This window comes from Aythya fuligula, chromosome 8, assembly GCF_009819795.1.
Source record: "Aythya fuligula isolate bAytFul2 chromosome 8, bAytFul2.pri, whole genome shotgun sequence".
In the NCBI taxonomy this organism is placed as follows: Eukaryota; Metazoa; Chordata; class Aves; order Anseriformes; family Anatidae; genus Aythya; species Aythya fuligula.
In genome coordinates, this window is record NC_045566.1 from 16,910,331 (window position 1) to 16,933,449 (window position 23,119).

Here is a 23,119-nt window from a genome sequence, read left to right on the forward strand (position 1 = left end):
CGCCGCTGAGGCGCGGGGAAGGAGCCAGCGGCCACCGCGTCGAGGGGAGGCGGGCGCTGCGCGGCCCGGTGTCGGCAGCCCCATCCGCGCTACCCCTGCCCAGCCCCGGCCATGAATATGTAACTCCCCTCTATTTCCCGAGCTCCATTGCGGAGGCTCCTGCTCGCCATATTGTGCTGCTGGGGCTGCGGCGGCTCCGCCGGCGAGAGAGGGCGACGGGAGCGCGGCGGGCGGTGAGCGCAGGGCGGGGATTGGGGCCAGGGTTGGGGCCGCCACTAGGGCTGCCGCTGCCGCCGCCGGGTCTCTCCCCCTAGTGGGGCTGCGGAGGGGCGCCTGGTGCCGGCAGCGGTGCCCGAGCCCTCAGCCGCGGGGCTGGGTCCTGTCTGGGGGGCGACTCGAGCCGGGGGTCCCGCGGCGGGCGCTCGGCGGGAAGCGATGGGGGGTGGCGGGGGTCGGGCTCTTCCTTCCCCACCGCCCTCTCCTGAGGTAAAATGGGGGCCCCGGAGCCGTTCCCGCGGGGGCTGCGGAACGAGCCTGGGGCTGCGCCCCCCCTCACTACGGCCGCCCCCAGCCCTCCCAGGGCCGGAGGGGTGACTGGGGCCGCGGCGCCCCCCTGACGAGGCCGGGGTGCTGTGACCCCGAGGGCTGCTGTGACCCCAGCCCTGAGGGGGCACTGCCCGACGCCTTCTTGAGCGGGAGGGAGCCGGTTAGCGGAGTCACGAGCCTTTGCTGCTAGTTTATGAACCCTCGCCGCTCAAAGATGGGGTGCGCTGCGTGTGTCCTCCCCGCCGGTCTTTTGTCTCTCCCGAAGCCGGAGCGCGGCGCCCACCGGGCACGGCCGCTGGCGGAGCGACGCGAGCAGCACCCGGCAGCTCCCCGGGAATGCCATGGGGCGGCCGGGCAGGAAGGCGCCATGGGCGCGTCTCCCGCTGCCCGCAGCCCCAGTGTGGCACCTGTTTCTTGCCAACTTGGCGCTCGGCGGTAGCTGCCCCTTCAGAGTCGTTTGCCTCCATCGGCCCCATCCCGCTGCGTGCATGGAACAAACGCTCTAAGCGGTCCTCTTCTTTGGGGGATTTTGGTTAAGCTGTTTGCTTTTCTGATCCTCTGCTGTGGAAAATAACCAGATCAAGTGCCTAAGTGCCTAACTGCCTAGAAATCCAGACCATAACTGGTGGAGAAAGATGATTTCCAGGCGGATAAACCGTAATCCAGTCCTGTTTGGAAGTGGCTATAGCTTCGTCTGTGCAATAACTACGCATTGCACGCAGGCTTTTAAGGATTAAAGGAAATCACTTGCATATGAAAAAAATATGATTGGTGTGCGAGTGAAGTCATTTTTGCATGGGGAAAGTTCTTTAATCAAATGTGTCACTCATTCAGTGACAAAGACTTGATTTGTTATAGGAGTTCCCTGAAGAGGTACTCTCATTTGCATTCATCTATGTTTTCAGTAGAAACTTTTGTAATGAGATAATTTGACATTTTTCTACATCATGTCAAGCTCAGAGCTGGCATTCAGATTGTCAGCTAAGACAGAGGCACTCCCTTTGAGAGCAGCAGGTATCGATAAACGGTACCTTTAATGTTTAAAAATACCATGATTTGAAGGATTAGCGATGCCAGTTGTTTGGAGATGGGAGGAATTTTCACTGGACAGACGTTAGCATTATCCGTGCTTTCAGGTAGCAAGCTTTGTGGCTCTGTCGCGCTTCGGTGATGAGATTTAAATAAACTTAGAACTTCTTTAGAGGTTATTGGCTCTGTGAGTTACGGTTTATCATGTTTAATAAATGCCTCATTCAGCCTCATAATAACAGTGGGACATGAATTTCACCTTGGAGGCGATTTTTAATTTCTTTGGTGGCTACAATTTTGACCTTTGGTGTTGCAGCTTTGAAACACCAGCACTGCTGCAGCCGCCAAGGAAAGCACCGCCTGGCATGTCGTTCAGCGTGAGCACCAGTGAGATGAATTGCATGGGGCTGCCTTTATCAATGGCGCTGTGTGTTTTAGGATTGGCGTATGATAATATGTGGAGTGGAAAGACTCGCTTGGGCATCTTGGGTGACAAGAGCAGAATTCTGGCATCTTTAGGGCCGTTTTATCAGGAACTAGAAATAAGACTGGCATCTGTAGCACAGTTGTCAGTTTAAAATGTGCGATGGATGTCAGGGTATGTGAATTTCTTCTACTTCCTTTAATTTTCTCTTTGTCTTTCTGAATAAAAAGAATATGAGGTAAAAAATGTCATGGGGAAAAGGGAACTTCAAAAATGAGGCATGAGCCTGCAACAGTTCAGTTGTCTTTTTCCTAAAAGCAGCACTGGATCCGTTCTTAGTGAAGCACCAATTTAAAGGATGTGCATGAAGAAAATAACAGAGTAATACTTAAATACCCTATACCTATTTTTACTGACTGGAACAGCAGTTTAGTAATGATTCAAACAGAGAGGAAAGGGATTGGAGAAGAGATGTTGCTGAGCCTAAACTGGGTTCTGTTTGTTGGTGAAAATAACTGGCCTCTGAAGCTGACCTTAAATTCTTAATTTTCTGAGGAATGAGCAGAGTTCAGTATTATGGAGCTGTTTGGACTTGTTGCAGTGGAGAAGTATTTTAGGAATTATCCCTGTCTGCCTTCCCCCCCTTCTGGATCATGGAGCTGGCCTGCAAACAGCTGGGAGCTAGCAGCAGTGTTCTGCTAACTAATTAAAAACCTAATCCACTCTTTACTCTTCACCTCTCAGGGATGAAATTAAACTATTTGGGATGATTCCTGGCTTTAAACTGTAAGTATTGCTCCTGTCGTACTGTTTGTAAAATGCAGAGTTTTATTTGAGACAGATGCAAGTTGTTGTCAGCTGTCATGCAGCTTTAGAGGAAAGCTGCATGCTCACGTAACAGCTTTGTTTCTGTGTATTTGTTGGAGGTGTTGAGTCAGTCATGTGTAAGATTCCTGGGGTCTTTCCTTTTGTCTGTCTGATTTTGTGTTTATTTTCTGTTCATTAATAGCCAGGTAGAGGAAGCCAACTTCTGTTCCTACTAATAAAATGAGATCAACTGTTACTTGTGGTCTCACCAGATCACAAATGGGTAGGAACTTTTTGTGGGTAGCGAATATATCCCTGGAAAAATTGGAAAAACAAGCATCTCTCTTGATCTGATACTCTCAACACTTCTCCCACAATCTATACACATTGGAAAACTGCTACTTGCTGCCCTTTATATTGATAAACGTGGTGGACAGTAGGTATGTTGCATGCAGAAGAGAAGGATAACAAAGTGGCTGGCTTGATGTGATCCCAGTGGCTCGGCAAGAGCAGCACACCTGACTGAGATGTGCTCACCTCTCAGCTTGAGGCTGCACGATGTTTCTTAGAGGTTTCTGAGAAGCACCTTGGATGCTGCAGCAGTGTAACAAAGCAGACTGCTAATCCAAGAAACGGGTGTGCAGGCTTTTTTATTTTCTGCTGATGGAGTTTAAAAACCAAACCATGGTGGCTGCCCAGTAGATGTGGGAGCAGATCTGTGCTGGCTTCTAAAGCACCGCACTTCGGGGTGGTGCGGCAGCTCCCTGCATGAGTCCAGCCTCGACACCCTGCTGGTGACCGAGCTGCTCCCCCTCGACCCTGAGGGGCGTCTGAAGTCTGGGGCAGCAGCAGTGGGAAGGAGCAGGAGGTAGAACCCCTGGGGTCCTCTAACAAATGTTACTGGAGGTAACAGATCCTGGTTATTAATGCCATTTAAAGGTTCCCCTCGTGTCTGCAGGTCTTGGTGTTGACAGCGCCTGATGCCCCCACAGCTGTCAGGAAGGAACCTGGGAGCTCTGGCAGGAGTTTCCCTCTGGATGAGTGCAGCGCTGTGCTAAATCTGCACAGTCTGAGGGCTGCAGTTCAGTCACTGCCGCCATCTGAACTGGGGTCACCTATTGGGCAGAAAACAGCTGAGTGTGTGTTTTGCTTTTTTTTTTTTTTTTTTCTCCTGGTGTGACTAGCTATAAAAGGGTTTTCTTTCAGCGTACTCATCAGTCAAGGACTGCATATTGCTGTGCTTCCAACTGTTTAAAAAAAAAAAAAAGTGTTCTAGAGACCTTACCTTTGCTGCTGAGCTTATGGAGGCGGAAAGCTTTGTTTGAATTGTGTAAGTATGTTCATAGGATTTCTTTTAAAATGTACTGCAAGCTAAAAGGCTAATGACAGTGCTATTGAAATCATCAGACTTAATCTTTAGTGAATGGGGTGGTCAATTCTCATCTTCTTCAGCTGTTATTTCGGGGAGTTAGCAAGAAGTTGGTTAGCCTCAAAAAATGTGCCAGCAGCGCTGTGTGGCTTAGAAGGCAGTGTAAGAATGAAAGTGCTGGCTCTGAAGCATAATTCTGTGGCTAGGGGGTGTGCTCCACGATAGGAGGGTGTGCGGTGTTTTCACACAATCACATGCATGTAAAGCTTGTCTTTTACTGTGGACTGCGAGTTACACAACACTATAACCATAAATCATAATACACGTTCTTATCGCTGCTTTGGTGTGAAAGTAATGGAGTGCTTTTATTGCAAAGATTTACTCTATCCATAGTTCTGCTTGTACATCATGCTTAGGTGATGCACTTAGTCAAGGGGAGGAAACAAGTCTGACCCTAAGGCAGTGTGCATCATTCCTGTCTGTATTCATTTAGTTTCTGTGACAGATTCAACTTCTCCAGAGTTTGAAAGTTCACTTTTGTTTTCTTTCAGTCCTTTATCCCTCCTTTTCTGATCTGATACAGCACTGAAATTAATTCTAGGCAGGGAAAGATTCACTTGGCCTTTCTCCTTTACAGCCAGCTGTTAATTTTGAAGGCTCTTAGAGATAAAATCAACCGTAGAATAAGAACTTCATTTTTGAAGCTCATGTGGGCAGCCGTAGGCACTATATACAGTAGCATGCTTGATAATATGAGAAACTGCATAAAAGTTAACAGATAACAGAGAAAGTGTTAACTCTACTCCACCTCCCGGAGTTCTACTTAATAGTGTTACTTCATGGGGCTAAGTTGGTCATGGCTATTTTTCTTTTATATCAATTGTTGGCAAAGGTCTTTGGCACATACGATGTTTTTGGTGTCGAATTCTTGTCTGATTTATTGGCCCACGTCAGCAGTGAACAGGTACTGTTCCTGCAACAGCTTCGTTTGCACTTCCAGCAGAATTGTAGTGCTCACTTTGGACAAGATACAGATGGTCTGTGGAGGGTAAGTGCCAGTTTGTTTTAGCTGTGACGATTAAAATAATCTTACTACCTGCTGTGTTAGAACAGTGGGCAATCTTGGGTTTGGTGTTTTTTTTGTTTGTTTGTTTGTTTTTTGTTTTGTTTTGTTTTGTTTTTTCTTCTGAAGATTTAAAAGTTTTTTACTTAATCCTTCTAATACTTAAAACAAAACGAGCAAACAAACAAAATCCCACAGCCTTTTAGTTTAGAGTAGCCTGGCTTTGAAATGTGATGTATGTGAGCATTTGTAGGTATGGCAGCCAGGGGAGGATGTGTGTCCTGGTGAGTTCTGGACTACCTGGAGGCAACTGATGTGCTGCAGAGAGAGTTCTGTGGAAGTGGGGTGGTGGTTGTGTGTGCTGCAGTGTTTGTACCTCAGAGAAGGTCAGGAGGGTGTGAAGCAGAACTGAGTAACATTAACAATGAGGATTTCGGCTATGACCAATAATGGAGTGATCTGGGAGGCAGCAGAAATGGCTGCTGATGCCCTTGGCAGGGAATACAGAACCCATCAGAATAAATTGGAATTTGAGTGTCGTCTATGGGCATTACTCTCATACAGCTGTCCAGTGCCTATACTTTATTTTACTCTACTGCTAGAAACACACAGAAACATCAACTTAAAACCATACATTTCTGTCATGCCCAAAAGTGTGTGGCTGTTCCTAAGTCTGTGTGATTAAGCAGCCTTGAGAATGACCAAAACACTAACGTGTTACAACTTTTTTGATACTCCTGGTATCTAATGTAGGAGGGTCGTCTCATTTGTGGTCACTTCTACCAGCATTAGGTTCACCAGGTTATTCCATAGGTGTAAATGTGTGCAGCAGATGGTTTGTATGAGGTCATAGCACAAATGTTTCCCAAGGCCAGGATGAGCAGCTTGATGGCCAGATTGGATGCTGCTAAACTCCGTGGATCAATTCACTTCAGTGCCAGTAAATTGTGAATGGCAATTAACTGGAAGATGCAGTGTCTTAAGGCACCAGGCAAATCATGTCCTTCTGTAGGAGAATAAATACAGTGAAGAAGCAGTGAAAGATCACGCGCTAGCAAGCTACTGGATCCTGTCATCTGCCAGGGAACCTGCTACAGGTTTCACAGTGACAGTATTGGGTGTTCAGGGATTTTTTATTAATATTAAAGAGAAATGCTTACTGACTGTATGGGGCAGATCATGGGAGAACGGAGGTTTGGGACTAGTTATCCAGAAAAGTAAAAATTCAGAACTATTGTGACTGTGGGCAACAGTTATATTGGGAAAGGTTCTGCAGTGCTGCTGAGCTGTGCCTGTGCATTCTTTGGCTATACCAGCTGCTTTGGTACATTTTTGGGGTCTTGAATGAATAATATAACTGTTTTGTTTTTTCTCTTGGCTAGCAGTGCTGTGCAGCAGAAATGAAGTGTCTGCTAGATTCAACGCACAGACTGACAAACTTTTTTTCAGTACAAACATCTAACAGTGTAGAGCTTCATAATGCTTTGGGAATGAATGTAGCTTCCCTAAACTTGTTCAGTGCCATAAAACAACTTCCTATGTGGTCCAATCTCTTCCTAATTAAGACTTTATTATTGAAAGTAAGGGGATAAGAGGAAAAAGTATGAATCTTTCTAGGGTGACCTTTCCAGTAAATTCCAATGAACTTTGCATTTTGAGAAATCCAGGTTCAATTTTAAGTGGCAATTGAGAGAATCTGAGAAAATGTCTTAAAGATCATGTGCTTTCTTTCAAGCAAACTGTAGAAATGTATACTTCAAACTGCTTAGAAAATGTATTGTTTCCCCACTGTGTTATAAATAAAAGGAGAATATGATATATTCTCTGTACAGAACAGGCTGGTTTTGTATTTTGAAGGTAGAATTAAGCAAAACCTTGATTGTGAGGAATGTCTGACACTTGTGTATGTACAATTCATTTTATTATAATAGTAACTTCATTGTATCAGCTGACTGCTATCTAACGTCAGTGGGAGCTGGATGTACCCATCTGACAGTAAAATGTGGTATTTATTTTATTTATATTGTTTTCTCAGTTATGGTGGGGCATGATTGATGCAATGGATGAAAACACTTGAATGTTGATCTTTTAATTTACTTCTGTAAATAAATTAAGAAAACAGGATGGCAAGGAACCAGATACAAGCATTGTTAAAATGGGGTTGTCAGGATGGTTGTCACACTGTGTGTGTTTATTTCTCAGCATGTATCACACTATCCTTCAAGTGTAGCTGAAACTGGAATGATTTAAAGTAACGAAAGGGTAGGCTGCCTTCCAGTTGTTTCATCACACCAAGCATTGGCTGAGATGTGTACCGAGTCAGATTGCTTGCGTTAATATACGTGATAATGGATGGTAATGTGTGGCCTCTGGGTAGTCCCAGCCATTTTTCATTGTAATGCATTTCTATTCACATTTAGCTTCTTTATTTTTTGTTTAGCTTAAAAAAAGGAGTGGGGAGGTTTCCAGATTTGTTCCTGAACAGTGACTTGCAGAACCCCTTAAAAATGAATTTTGGAAAGAGTGATACCAAGGAGAGCATTTAACTATGTGAGTGCGTAGAGGCTGGTAGCTTTCCTGAGGTTCAGGTTTTATCACCTGCCTTTGAACACTGGTAACTGTGGGCTTTGTGCTGTCATTGGGTTGTCTGGGGTGGGGTGTAGGGGCAGCAGTGGGACATGCAGTGGAGCTAGTGAGGTTTTGTTCTGGGCTGACATCGTCTTGGCTCCCACAGTAAGGTTCGAAGGGAGGTGAAAGAGCGGAGGAGCTGGGCAGGGCTGTAGTGATGCAGGTGGCTTTAATACAAGTGGCTGAAATCCAGTTCAGGATCCAAGGATGATGGTCTGACAAAAATCTGATTGCTTTCTTATTTCCCGGCAGTGCTGTTGCCCATTGCATTACTGGTGTGCTGCTTTCATGGAGCATATAAAAATGAGCTATAGCTTCTCTTCTCCCTTGCTTTTTTCTAATCCAGCATTTCTGCTCCCCAAGTAGAGTGCAAAGATATGCTTGTTTGCAAGCTGGTGCATCTGAAGGGTGGAAAGCATGGTGTAAGTACTTGTTATTTGTTATTAGATCTGACTTCTGGAGCATGTAATTACTATATGAAGTTTCAGCTTAATAGTTAGCATTAATTTGGCATCTTTAATAGCATTTTAATTGGCTCTGTGCTTTGCAGATGATAGAATTCTAGTTAATGTCTACAAAAGTGTTTTTTTTTTTTTTTAAACAGTAGCTTTGTGTAAGTTTTGCTAACCACTCATTTTTTTAACGTCTTAGGCATTTTCAAAGGAGCTCACTTACAGTACTGTAGAGTATTAATTGATAAAGTGTCTGGTAATAATTCTGAAATTAGCCTGTGAATAATATTTTTAGGTGTTGTCTGATAGCTAAAACTGTTCACTTGATAACATTCATTTTGTATTCTGTATGCGTCTTTTTTTTTGTTTTTTCAAATTCTGTTCCTCATGAATTTGCACATTAACTACTGATCCATCACCATTTACAGCTCTGTTCTACCAGTTACAGGTTGAAATTCTGGCAGATACCATAAGATCTCAAGGAGAGGGCTGCTTCTGCCAGAAAACAAGGGGTTTTTGCATGCTGTTGTCCAGATTAAATGTACATACGGGGAGAGAAACTATTCTTGGAAAGCATTTGTGTGGTGGTTTAGGGCTTATTCTTCATGTTAGACAAAAATCCCTCAATGTAAATATTACTGCTGATTTATTCCCCAGGGTCTCAGGAAGTATTTAAGGAAAGTGTTCTTTTGCTTAAAATTGCACTTTTATCGTGTTTGCAGAGGAAATGCCAGTGTTTAGAAGACTCTGTGGTTATTTTCTATAGTATATCAGCATCTGAAGGCTCAGTGCCCACGTTGCTGGTTTTATGAGAAGTGTAACCCCTCAGTTTGAGCTGTGTGGAAGCAGTGTAGTCCCAGAAGAGCCTTCTCATACTGCTGGGTTTCCTTGTGGAAGGCAGGTGAGGCACGATGGGGCAGGAGAGGCCCCAGCTGCGGCTTCCTCAGCTCTCGGAGGGCGGTGTGTGACTGGCGGCACCTGTCCTCCGCTTCTTCTGCCCGTGGCACATTCTGTACAAGAAATGACGTGTGAATTTCTCTGGTAGTGAGATATGTCTCACTGTATAAATGGCAGAATGTGGGTTGGAAGGGACCTCCAGAGGACATCTAGGACAGCCTCCCGCTGAAAGCAGGGCCAGTTAGGTCAGATCATTCAGAATCACATCCAGTGGAGTTTATCCAGGCAGCCCCAGCTGTACATGCGGATGTGGGACAAGAGGCAGGAGAGCAGCCCTACAGAAAGGGATCTGGGGTTTCTGGTCGGTGTTGAGCTGATCATGAGCCAGCAGCGGGCTCTGGCAGCCAAAGGGCCGACTGTGCCCTGGAGTGTCTCAGGCACGGCCCTGCCATCTGGCTGAGGGAGGGGTGCTCTGCTCTGCCTGGGGCAGCCTCACCTCAAGCACTGGGTACAGCTTTGGGCGCCACAACATAACAAGGACATAGAGCTATTAGTGTCCAAAGGAGGGCTATGAAGATGGTGAAGGGTCTAGAGGGGAAGATGTGTGAGGGGCGGCTGAGGTCCCTTGGTTTGTTCAGCCCAAAGCAGAGCAGGCTGAGGGGAGGCCTCATGGCGGCCTGCAGCTCCCTCATGAGGGGAGTGGAGGGGCTGATTGTGTCAAGAGAAGATGAGAGTACATGTAGCTGCTATAGTATTGAATGCAGTTTGCAACTAGAAAGAAGTTGCAGCCTTCCCAGTAAGGGAGGTTGTGACACTGAAGCTTGGTGTCGAGAGGACAAGGACTGATAGCTGAATGAACTAAGCATACTTCGGTAAGACGTTCCTCTCTTAAGCTTATCCCCTTTGGAGATCAGCACAGAATTACAGTGCATGCAATATAAACATTAGGAGAGACACTTGCAGGAGTGGTGACAATGTGAATAAACAAGCAGAAGAGGAAGAGGGGGCACAGATGAATGCGGTGACATACTTGTTCAGGATCATCAAGCAGTTCATTTCAGAGCTGGGAACAAAATGAGCTCCAGGCCAGAGCCCGATTTGGCTGTCTCCTAGGGATTTTGAGATCGAGAGATGGTGGGGGGGGGAGGCACTTCAGAAAAGAATAAACACTTCTATACCTCAAATCGTACTTAAAATCAGATTTTTGTTCTGTGTTTTGTTTTTGTTGTTTTTTAAAAAAACAAAAAAACCTGTACTGGATTGTACTCAAGGACTAGTTGTAGTTGTCCTAGATTACAGTTGAATGTAAAGCAACCTGAGCTGGCAGTGAACTCTAGAGAAGATTAATTCTGTCAAATAGTGTGTCTTTCCAGAAATATATATATATATATATATAAAATTATTCTTTCAAATCAAGCTCCTAGCCAGGAAGTAAAAACAAACAAACAAACAAAAGAAAATAAACAAATGAACTTCTTACATAGAATACTTTGTCCAAACAGGCAATTTGTCTCTAATACTAGTTACAGAATCAGAAAGAGTAAAATGTAAAATTCTAAATCCATTAAGCTTGTAAAGTAACTGGACAACGATACCTCTTTATTTAAATATGTGTATATATATAATCCTTGCTAAAAAAAAAAAAAAAAAAGTAAAATCAGAAGAGTTGAAAATGCTGTTGAACTTGGCATGCTGAAAAGTTGTCTGAGTCTCTTACTATTTTAAGTCTAAATATTTAACTTCTGATGTTTGGAACAGAAAATAGTGGATTTTTTAACATGTTTAATACTACTATGTGTATATTTATTTAAAAGAGCCTGATGTATTTCCCCCACACACACACACCTCCCTCCCCACCCTCAAAAGTGTTTGCTGATGAAAGTTTTCAAAAAGAATGCACAGGTTTCTGTAAAGTAGCAGCTGGCACCGCTGTGGTCACACTGGAGATGGCTCTGTGGATTGTGGCTCTGGCTGCTTGGTACTATTTCACCCCTTCTCACACCTCGAGGCGTGCTGGAGTGACCACATGTGCAGTTGCTTTCCAACCTCTGCTTGGACTAAAATAGGCACTGGTACGTGTTTCAGGGAAGGCTCTGCCTTGGAGGGAATCTGAATGTCGTCCTGTAGCAAGTGCCTCCGTCCTTGCTTCAAGCAGGACTGGTGCCAAGGTTGGTTCCAAGCAGCAGCCAATGTATTCCTAAATTCTCACAAATGAGAAACGTTGGCAGGTTGAGAAATAAGGGCGAGGACTTGCTGGTGAGCCCTTTGGCTCCCTCGTGGCCAGAACAGCATGTCTGGTGGCAGCTCCGAGTTGTCTGAAATGCATGTTTTGCCAGTTGGATTTTGTTTGTGCTGGGCAGTTTCAGGAATGGGATACCTGAATGTCTGACCTACTGTGACTCACGACCATGTTTGAGCAAATAATTAAGTGTATTTCAGTCTAGGAGCTTGTTCAATGTGTGTGTGTGTGGCAAGCAAGGATGTTGCTCTACTGGAGTTGTTTCTAAGTGATGGCTTTCAGTAATGATTTTCTGGCACAAATAGTCTGCTCAGTAAGCAGGCAGGAGATGACTGAGTGGCTTTTCGGACGGATTTCTCGTGTTGTGGTGGATTTTTTGTACTTTTTGCTGTAATTCTCTGCCTGGTTTTCAATACTGCAGGACCAAGACTTGTTCTGTTTTTAAGCCCCAGTCACTTGTCTTCAAATTAGTTGTGGAAAATAGTCTGAAAAGGGGTGAGCGCAAAGAGTGAGATTGCATAAGCCCCTTTTTCCAAGGACACCAGGCTTAAAGAGTCAGTCTTTCAGATGAAGTGATGCGGTGCTTTTTGCTGGCACTGCCAGGCTCCTCTTCTGGCTCTGGTAAGGGAGCCATTCAACTCAGAGGTTGAGCCTGGTTGCAGAAAATCAACAGAAACTTTTTGAAACACATTCAGAATAGCACAGGTGCGGTTTGTTTTGTTTTTAATGCTATGGCAACGTAGGGAATGGAGAAACCCTTTGGGTACAGATGAATTAAAATGTATGTACATTCTGTAATGTTCATCAATCTCCCTGACTTATCTTCCAGTTTGCTTCTGTAGAAGACATGAAGCAACTAGGCAAACTTTATGACAAAATGGAATGATATTTACTAGATCTTAACTTGTTTTTGTTTTTCCAAATGCTGTTAGGAACAGGAGGGTGACAGGAAATCAAACCCAAGGAGATTCATAGTGTTTGTGGTTCTCATGGTTTTCTCATGTCTTTTGGGTGTCTCCAGCTTTGATAGTGGCAGGTGTGCATGCTCCGTAATTGCAAAACTTGTGCCTTGGAGTATTCCTGCACCTGTAGAGTGAGTCAGTCAGAAAGATTGTAGGTGTTCTTGTAATCCTGTGTTTTCTTTGAGTGGCTGGCAAGAACAGCCCTCTGGATATGGCACAAATCACACAACTGGCACCTGTGGAAGTGAGAAAGGTGTTTGATCTGCCTACCAGGCTGGGCTTCTCCCCTTTGTAGTGCCCCATTGTCACGTAGCTGGTTGATTTCCTCTTGTAGCCAGAGGGAGCAGAAAAGTCACAAAGTTAAAAAATGATAAAAAGTAGAAAGTCATGGTGTGTTAGGATTTTTTTCAAAAACTAATGATGAAAAAAAGGCTTTCAGGGGGTTTCTGTCTGCACTGTGTTCCCAGCACATGACCTCTAAGATCCCGTCTTCCTTGCTGGTAAAGTGGAAAAGATCTGAAATATTGAATAGCTGAAAACTGGAGTAGATATTATTGTGATGAAATCTGCTTAATATTTTGGGTTGGAAAAATGAACACGAGCATTGTTCTCTAAGACTTAATTTAAAAAAAAAAAAAAAAAGGCTGAAAGGGATGCAGATGGACAGCGAATTTTGTCAGGAAAGATCTGATTGATCTTAACAGGTTGAGATTTCAGTGAAATAAATGTCCAGACTGATGAATAAACATGAGCTTTATATTTATTTTGTATCTTTTCTCTCCTTGCCAGCAGCAGTTAATAGAAAGTCTGTTCCTTCTCTCTAGAAACTTTCTGCTTTGTTTTTCACTCTCTACAAAGTGTCAACACAAAAGTGAACTTCCTTTGGCTTGCCAAAGCCTTTTCTCTTGGCTTTGTAGCTTTAGGAAGGATCCTGACTGGTGCAGACCAGACCAGTTGATTTCTTTTAGTTTTGTCGCTGCATCAAATCCCAATGGAGGTGGGCTGCCTTAAAAGGAAGCCAAACTGAGGAGTGATGTCTGCGCTGCCGCTGAGGCTGTGAACACCTTGGCACCATCAGAACAGCCAGAAGGAGCCTTTCTGAGGGACTCACCTCTGTGCCAGGTGAGGAGAGCCCGAGATGGTCTGTCTGCAGCCACTCAGCTGCACAGCCAGCACGAGAGCCACAAGAGCAGCGGAGTGCAGGGCAGACGTGCCTGGTCACGAGCCTTGTCTTCTTCTGGAGAGCAGCATGTTAAATGGCACTAGAGCATAAACTGGGCAATGCTGTTTGGGATGTGCAGTCAAAATGACTGCTGGTACAGTGCTCGCTTGGTTAAAGCAGGTGTCAGTGTAGCTGTCCGACTACTTGCTGCCAAGCCCAATGGCCAGGGGCAGGTGCAGGCTCCTCCTGCTTGGTTATAATGTTTGCCTTGAAAGTCAGCTAATGGAGAGGTTTTTCCTACCTCTCTTCCCAAAGTGAGGAGAGGAGATGAGTCAGCAACGAGCATAACCCGGGGCCATCACTTCAGAGATGATTTGGAAGCTGCTACTTGATGATGGCTATTACGTGGTCAGTGCAATTTTAGGTCAGAATGTGGAGTTTGATCCTTGATGATCCTTGACTTTGGTGCCAGTTGTTGATACTGCTGTGTTAGATTTTAGTTTGCATCACATTTCTTCTCACAGCTGGTGTCCAACAATGTTATTGAGGAAAGAAGTTAAACCTCATTTGCATGCATTTTTTCAGGCCCAGTACATATCTGGAAATGGATTATAAAAAGTATGGAAGCAGGAAAACTGCTAAGGAAGCTCCTCTGTTCGTCAAACAGATGAAAAACTCCATACAGTGTGATGTGATTGTTGGCTGATTTTGCTTTTCAGCCTGTTTGAACTGACCACATTTCCAGTGTTCCTCTGATTTCGACTTTGTATGCAGTGGTGACAGCGGAGGTGTTTGCTGGTGACCAAGAGGAGTGTGTGGCTCTCTCTCACTTTCAGCTAGCTTTAAGGCCAGTGGTTTTCCTCTTCAAGTCTGAAAGTCTATCACTGCAGACCTCAGGGTGAGAATTAAGCACTTTACATCTCAAATTGGAAGCTTTTAAAAGAAAGCTAATCAATTATTTATTGTGACGCTTGTACCATGTCTTCTGTAGTGCAGCCTCTGGCGTGTTGCAGTGCTGCCATACAAGGGATGATGCTCTTATGCTTGTTCTCTGGGCTGAGGGTTTTGCTGGCGGTCTGGCACCAGAACAGCTGCTGTTGTGTTAGCGTGAGCATGCACATTGAGGCAGGATGGTACCTGCACATGGTGATCTCTGCCGTGGGCCGCTTCAGTGAGCTCCTTACGGTGGTGGAGCTGTGTAACGCTGGAAGCAGGCTTTCTGCGAAGTCCCAGGAAGTCCAAGATCTCTTATGCATCTTACTCTGCTGCAGTCTGATTGTGTGCTTGAGCAGATTTTGGGAGGGGTGTGAGTGCTTAGCAGCTTCATGCATTTCAGTAGTTGAGATGATAGTTAATTAAATATCTCAGCTCCAAAAGCACTCAAGAGTGCTTAATTCAATGCAAACACAGAATAATAATGTTGGATCTCTGTTAGAACAACTGACTGATAACAACACACAACAGAAAACCTTGTCTGAAGGACCTGACTTCTTGTATACCTGGAATTACTCCAAAAATAGTGAAAATTAGGTTGCAGAGAAATACTTCCTTTATTTTCTACTGGCACACTTTTCAACGTTGTGTTGTTGAGCTGTGTTACTTAATACCATAATTTAAATTCATATCTCAGAGTATTTTAAGGAAAATGCCCAGACAGGATGGTGCAGTGCTTGGCAGGTGTGGAGCTGACAGTCTGCAGCGGGGTCGTGGTGGCTTCTCCCTGCTAGCTTGGGTACTTGCTGTTGCTCTCCACGTGATCACTGTGGAGCAATGTGTCTCTTGTGACAACTAAACTGAATTTTTAGGGCACAGGATATACAGTAAAAACTGGAGTTGGAAGTCTGTCATCTCCTTTTTTTCTTTTCTTTTTTTTTTTTTTTTTTTTTTTAACACCTTCAGACCCTTGTTACTTATTAGACATAATGATCATGTCTACTTTTTGTCAGGCTTTTTTTCCTTTTTTTTTTTTTTTTTTTTTTTTAATAAGGTGGGAAATCTAATCTCTGGGCCTGAAGAAGAATAGATGCAATAATCTTCACTGCACTGCTTTTCTTGCTCTCCCCTTAACAATTAATTAAAGCTTATAAAGTAACCGTGTTCTCTTGAGAGGTTGACTCATGTAGAACTCAATGAATTTGGGACTAGATTATAACATAGCTGGTGGGTGCAAATAGAATCTGTATTTGGCTGCCAATTTGAAGGGTCTGGAAATAAAAACAGATCATATATATATGAAGAAATATATATATATATATAGAGAGAGAGAGAGAGAGAGTGATCTGGGAAGAAATCGCTTCTATTTTCTCCACCTAGTAGAAATGTCAGCTACTACAATCTTGCCTCTTAAATGTTTTTTTTGTTTTGTTTTGTTTTTCCAAATATAAAACACAATCTAGGATAAGCTTTCCTGATGTAAGTCAGGCATTTTTAGAGAGACAGAGATGACTGTCCCCTCTCCAACATGAAAATATTTTCTGTTTGGAAATATAATTTACTGTCGTTTTAACCTGACTTCCTTTGGCATGGGTGCAATCAACATGTGTATTAGTTTTGCTTCATCTCTTAGCAGCAATCCCAGAATCTAGGGGGAAACATTCAGTTTTCTCTGAATTAGATTAAGAAACCTTAGGGATGTGTGTCCGGGAAGAAAGAGAGGTATTATAGGGTGCTTCCAATGAACATGTTCAGCTGTTTTCCTGTGTGGTTGCATGATTTTGACCTTCCACTGGTTAGGAGCTGAATCTGTTTGATCCCTACGCATGTGTGAGCACAGGTCTCTGGAAAGCTGCAAACGCCACCCGCTGTGCAAAATGTTTACACCACAGAGCCCAAACTTCATGGCCTTCAGGTCCATGTCACTTCTGTTTTAACGACCTGAACTGATACTTGGGAAGTGTTCATGGCTGAGTAACTCCTTCGGTTTTGGTGCAGTGCATGGGGTTATCTGTGTCCAACGCCAAGCAGTCTGCTAGCAGGATGCATTCCCACTGTATTTCTGCTTTGTTGGCACTTGGGCTGCTGGGTCTGAAGGGACCCTGGAAGAGAGTCTGCTTGGGAGAGGAAGAGCTGTTCTTGGAGTCAGGTGCACCTGACCATGCAATGTGTTTTTTCTGTTCCCAGCCATGTCTCAAGCTGTGCAGACCAACGGAACACAGCCCTTAAGCAAAACTTGGGAGCTCAGTTTGTACGAGTTGCAAAGGACGCCTCAGGTAATACATGCTGAAGAGCTGGCCTTCATGGCAGGACTTGTTCTTCATTTTAAACCTGTTACAGCTTGATGTTTAAGATTTTCCTTTAAGAGTGCTAACTGCCTGTTTTAATTGACAGTATATTTTTAAAAACTCTACCCAAAACTCCTCCTCTCTCATAATATTAGAAAACTATACTGATGTTTGATCTTTGTCTTTTTCATTCCTTTAGCAATAGGGGTGTGCGTGTTTGATGTGGCTGTGTATGTCTCTTGTTTTGTCTCTTTTTTTTTTTTTAATGTAAAAGAGTAAAACATGCAATCTCTGTGAGAAAGTCACTAAATTTCATTAAAGAACTTTTACTTTATTTTATGCTAGGAAGCAATCACTGATGGCTTGGAAATAGTGGTGTCACCCAGGAGCCTGCACAGTGAACTGATGTGTCCCATTTGTTTGGATATGTTAAAAAACACCATGACGACAAAAGAGTGTTTGCATCGTTTCTGTGCTGACTGTATCATTACAGCCCTCAGGAGCGGGTATGAAAATATCATTACAAGGAAAAGGGATTCCGCTTCAGATGAAAATATGGTCAAGAATCCTGTAAATCTTGGGTGTTGATGAGTAAGAGTTATGTGCCTGTGCACTGCACGTTTCTGAACGGGTAGCACACCTTTCATATTTCATTTCCTTGTGTTCAGCCACCTGTGGCAGACCAGATCAGGCTTTCTGCAGATATGGAAAATCATTTCTCTTGTATACTCAATTACAAGTTCATATTTTCTCAAAAAGCAATAGAATTCTGAAGTAATCAACAGCAACATAGCCAGTGATTTATGTATCTATTTCCATCTTCAGAGGACACGCTTAATTTGCTGTGCTTGTGGAAATTCTGATGAGTGGTTAGGAAAAATACTTTTGTCGTTAGAGAGAAACAAAACTGTCCTCAAGACAGTCTGCATCTCCATTATTGAGGCCTCTTCCTTTTAGACGGGAAAAAAGAAACCACACGAACCTAATGCGAACCTTTGGTTAAATGAGACCAAAGGGTAGGAAGGATAAGACTCTGTTTTAGTTTTCCCAGTAATTAGTGCTTGAACTTCAGAATGGGTTCCTCAACCTTGGTTTCATCCTCCTGTTACATCCTTTCAGAGTCCTCTGAAAGACCATGCCTTTGATATAACTTAATGCAAAATGCATCTCTTCTAGGGGAGAATCCAGGCAGAGGGTTAAGGGGAGAAACAATTTGCAGCATAGAACTTCTGAATTCTTCAGTCTAAATACAGTTTGCTTAAACACATTCTAAGTAAACACGCTTTAAAAATTGAAGCAAGGAGATGCGTGGTTTATTTTGTTTAAATATTTTGAATTACTTGATCTGTCAAAAGATAGAAGCCCTCTTCCAGATTTACTGTAAACACTGAGTCTAAGAAATGTGGCATTGGGGCAGGCTTCTGTTATTGCCATAGACTTAGTATTGCTTTCTCTCTTTCCTCATGTCTAGCAACAAAGAATGTCCCACTTGTCGTAAGAAGCTAGTGTCAAAACGATCACTGCGACCAGATCCCAATTTTGATGCTCTCATCAGTAAAATTTATCCAAGCCGTGATGAATATGAAGCTCATCAGGAGAGAGTGCTAGCAAGAATCAGCAAACACAATAACCAGCAAGCTTTAAGTCACAGCATTGAGGAAGGATTAAAGATTCAGGCTATGAACAGGTACGCGATGGCGTAGTTTGTCCTCATGTCAGTCTGTCTGCCTTAATGCCAGGAGTGTACCACCTCTTCTCCTTGCTCCCTGTATAGCAAGAGATTCCTCTCCTCTGAAGGCTGCTAAAATAACTTTTAACAGTTCTCTATGAAGAGAGAACTTTGTATCACTCCCTGTAACATCTGTGGCAGCTAGATGCTGTTCTATGAAATCACACATTGTGTCTTTAATAATAGACTAATGCAATAAATCCTGTACCAGTATTGCTATTACATGTGAAAAAATGCATGTAATGCCAGGATGAAGGTATTAGTGCAGCTTACCTCCCAATACTGGAATGTGTGGTGTTTACACAGTCTTGGAATTGCGTGTGTGCATTTAAACTTGAGAATTAGCTGGGAAGGAGACCCCAGACATTGTTGTAGTGAAGAGTGAAAACTGAGTGACATTAAAAACAATCTTAAAACATGCCTAAAATATGCTTGAGGGATAGGGAAAAATCCAAAGTCTTGTATGTGGTTATCTTTATATAAGAATGATTTAATTTCTGTTTTTAAACTCTGTCTCAGAAATGTTTAGTGCTTGTGCATGTATATGCTTTGCAGTATGTTGCCCATGTCTAACTTCTGGCATGACTGAGATGGGGAGAGGGAGGAGCTGCATGAGTAGGCTGGGCCTGTGTATTGGGTGAGTTCCGAGTGCAGATTAGCTTCATTTCTACATACTTACATCAGGTTACAGAGGGGCAAGAAACAGCAGATTGAGAATGGCAGTGGAGCAGAAGATAATGGTGACAGTTCACACTGCAGCAATGCCTCAACACACAGCAATCAGGAAGCAGGGCCTAGCAATAAGAGGACCAAAACATCAGATGATTCTGGGCTAGAACTGGACAATAACAACACAACTGTGGCCATAGACCCTGTAATGGATGGTGCTAGTGAAATAGAATTAGTCTTCAGGCCTCATCCTACCCTCATGGAGAACGATGACAGTGCACAGACAAGGTAAATGTCTTCTATTCCTTTTTATGTACTCTGCTGTTATCTTCTGTCACTTTTGTTTTCTTGTCTATCACTTTTTGGGGCTTTTTAAAACTAATTTGCTTCAGTCATTACCACCTCCTTTTTAACTATATGCACGTGTGGTTGATGGTACTGCTCGACTACTATCAAACACAGTGTTACAGTAGCAATCTGTTTTAAACTTTTGATCAGAGATAAAGGTGGTTTTAAGGGTTTCTAGCAGTTCACAGTAGGTACTGGGATAATGGTATAATATCATGATGGTATAATATTTACTTCTTGTAAGATTATTTGGGAATAAACAAACTTTGCATAAGTGCCAGCAGTTTTTGGAGCAGCTTTGTGTCAGCATGATTTGTAGACTAGAAGCTTTACCTGACTTTCTATAATCCAGTGTGAGCACAGACTGCAAATTTTGGATCAGAGCAATGAGTAGTCTTGTGGAGTTTTCTCAGATCTCTTCCTGTCTTTTTCTTCTGATGAGACATTTCTTTGTGGTGTCTAAAAATATATTATAAGCTTCAGCCAGCTTTTCTTTTTGGTTTGGAATTGCAAGGGAGTTTTGGGGGTTGTTCTGAAAGGCAAAGAGAAAACAAAGCTTTTGGGAGAGGCCTCTGCAGCATTTGTGTCAGACTTTAATTCTTGCATAAAGAATTAAAGAGGAATTGATAACGAGGCAGTAAGGAAGAGTACCTTGTACAAGGAGTAGAGGTGCAGAGAGTGGTGTTGCTCTCACACCTTATGGATTCATGTCTGGGCGGGTCAGACTGCATCTATGTGCAGATTTCAGCAGTTGTGAGCAGTTCTCAAAAACCCTTAGCAGCCTGCTAGTAGGCTTTTCATTTCAAGCAGATGACAGGACAGCACTATTTGAGCTTTACAAAGAGCTCAGGGCCTATGGGAGGATTGTCAAAAAGATGTAAGGACTCTTTGGAATAATGTTATTTGGTAAGCCGCATGCATGTCTCCAGTGAAAGCAATTAGTGCTTTTATTTGTGAACTGTCTTTAAAGGCCTTTTCACACTTGATGCTTACCATTTGCGAGTGTTCCAGATGTCTTTTTCCCATACTGATAATATGAGTGCCTGATTAACTTTGTGGTTGTTGGTGCAGATACATCAAGACCTCAGGCAACGCCACCGTTGATCACCTGTCCAAGTACCTAGCTGTGAGATTGGCTCTGGAAGAGCTTCGCAGCAAGGGAGAGTCAAACCAGATGAACCTTGACACGGCCAGTGAGAAGCAGTATACCATTTACATAGCTACTGCCAATGGGCAGTTCACTGTAAGTAGAATTTCTAAGAATTATACTGAGTATCAGTACATTTTTTATAAAGATTTGATTAAAATACATGCAGTTGGACTTCTCCTGAGTTGACCTAGGGATAAAATTCATAGCACCAGGTTGCTTATTCAGATAGTTTGCTTTGTAAGAAAGTGTATATAGACAAAGCTTGGCTAGTAGGAAAAAAAGGCATGTATGTTATTTGGGAGAAGTAGGGTGTGGCCAGCAACTACTGACTTCTTTCAGGTTAGGGCCTGAACTTCTATTTCACAGTTATAATTGAAGAGGGAAAACATCCTTTCGAGAATCTTCTTTGAAGAGCAGATGGCACGTCCTAGAAGCAGGAAGTGTCTCTTGAAGTGGCATTTCTCTGCTTTAGTGTAATCTTATGCTCCAATATGAAAGAGCTGCTCTGAGCACAGTTAGGGAAGAATCCCTCCTCTCAGCTGCTGACTTCAAAGAATACAGATACAACAACAATCCAATTGCAATATTGCCCTGAACTCTGAGCCTGGTCTTATACTTGGGCATTTATCTGAATAAAGTAAGTCTTCTGGTTAAAGATACACAGACGCTTCTTAATAAGAATCTATTTTGAACAGCTTTCAAATATAACTGCAGTGTGTCCCTTAGAAAAAAATAGATGTTTCTGGTGTAAATACACACCTATTACTCTTTGTTTACAGACACAGGAAACCTGAAATTGACTTAATTTACAACTATATTCACTTTGTATACAATTAGTAAAACAGTTTTCCAGCACTATTTTAGTGAGATAGCCAGGAGTCCAAAATAGCTTGCGTTGCTGTTTTTTGACACCGAGTGTTTAGCCATAACTTGTTCCACCTCATCAGTGACTTCTTTAAGTCAGCGTGCTGCTCTAATATAAGCAGTCTTCTAGTGATACCATACTATGTATGCAAGCTATCAGGTCTTCTCTTTTCTGTTCTGGTGTTCTCTTCCAGGTTTTAAATGGGTCGTTCTCCTTGGAACTGGTCAGTGAGAAGTACTGGAAAGTGAACAAACCCATGGAACTGTACTATGCACCAACAAAGGAACATAAATAAGCTGTGCTGGAAAACTGAGATGGGACTGTTTTTATAGCTGACTTCTTCAATATTAAGAGCAGGCACCACCGTTATCTTCATGGACAATACATGCGATGCCTTCAGGCTCTCTCAGTATACTTATTAATATGATTAGGCAGTATTCTTGGTTGTATTTAATTTAGACTTTTTTTTTCTCTAAGAGACTAAATGACCTTCTCCAGTGCATTCCAGTGTTTGACATGCTTTTTTGTTCCTGATGCATGATAACTGAACGAGTGTTCCAGTTTGGAATGTCTTAATTTTGTCCAGGTAAATCTGGATTTCTAATACATTTGACACAGTTACAGTAGCCTCTGTGAAGTATTGAGCATTGGATGGCTAAGTAAGTCTATTCAATAGTAACATATGCCGAGGAATGTGTTAAATGTTGTAATTTGCTAATGGTTATCCATATAAAAGATAGTAGAGAATTGATTTCTGATGGTCTTGCAGCTAGAGGTGATCAGATTCCTGAGGAAAGACTTGTTATTCAGACAATTTCTTGTGAGCAAATACAGCTATAGTGAGAAAACTGACACTTTAAAACCTTGCTGTTTACTGGGCTTCAGTGCAAGGTGATTTGGGAGATTGATCTGCTTTCTAACATATAGTTCAAACAAAACCAGAAAAAAGTAAACCCAGAGCCCTTCCCTGTGTAGAACATCCCAGTCTTGATTCACACTGCAGTTTCCCATCTGGCCCTTGTTGCAGTGATGATCCTGTTCTCACAAGCTTAATTAAATGAAATCTGGAAGTTTTACAGCCCTACTCTGTTCCCTGTTATAACAGATTTTTATTGTGAATGTATCAGTGTTCTGTAAAGAACTGTCTTGAAAACTTCTTTTAAACATAAATCCTCTGACTTCTAGCACACTGACAAAATGCACGATCAAAATACTTTTGCTTTATAGAATTCTTGCCACCCCAGCTGTGAGCTTATCTAAGCTTCAGTTTGAGTAGGGAGGACTTCAACCATAAGCTGCTCTAAGTTTGCTTTTTTTTTTTTTTTTTTTTGCGCCATAGCTTTAACAAATGTGGCATAGCACTTTGGAAGAAAATGTTAGTACTTGACAAAGTTTACCGTTTAGTGTCTTAAATTTAGGTTCAAGTTTTAAACTTGGCAGTAGACTGTTGTGTGAAGTCCAGTAGCTGCTGTTCATGTGCATGTTAAGCTCCTCTTCCCTGGCACTGGACCTTGCTGTCACTTCATGGGGGCTGCTGTACCTATTAGCATCCTGTCTGA

The 23,119-nt window shown here is 43.0% G+C and overlaps 1 protein-coding gene across 2 annotated transcripts; it reads left to right on the forward strand.

Moving 5' to 3' along the window:
- Positions 1-43: 43 nt before the first annotated feature.
- On the forward strand, positions 44-22,865 carry RNF2 (ring finger protein 2). Of its 2 annotated transcripts, none has more exons than XM_032192640.1 (7): positions 44-233; positions 16,699-16,787; positions 17,145-17,305; positions 18,271-18,486; positions 19,213-19,485; positions 20,617-20,788; positions 21,754-22,865. In XM_032192640.1, exons 2-7 carry the CDS (start codon positions 16,701-16,703, stop codon positions 21,853-21,855), a joined length of 1,011 nt encoding a protein of 336 aa, XP_032048531.1. In that variant the 5' UTR covers positions 44-233; positions 16,699-16,700; the 3' UTR covers positions 21,856-22,865. The 2 variants fall into 2 exon arrangements, with proteins under 2 accessions (XP_032048531.1, XP_032048532.1); XM_032192641.1 differs by lacking the exon at positions 44-233 and adding an exon at positions 8,230-8,288.
- Positions 22,866-23,119: the final 254 nt, after the last annotated feature.

Coding starts and splice junctions, on each gene's coding strand:
- RNF2 (XM_032192640.1), top strand. CDS start 16,701: ATGTCTCAAGCTGTGCAGACCAACGGAACACAGCCCTTAAGCAAAACT. Junction 19,486..20,616: donor GATGACAGTGCACAGACAAG/GTAAATGTCTTC, acceptor TTGTTGGTGCAG/ATACATCAAGACCTCAGGCA. Junction 20,789..21,753: donor CTGCCAATGGGCAGTTCACT/GTAAGTAGAATT, acceptor GTTCTCTTCCAG/GTTTTAAATGGGTCGTTCTC.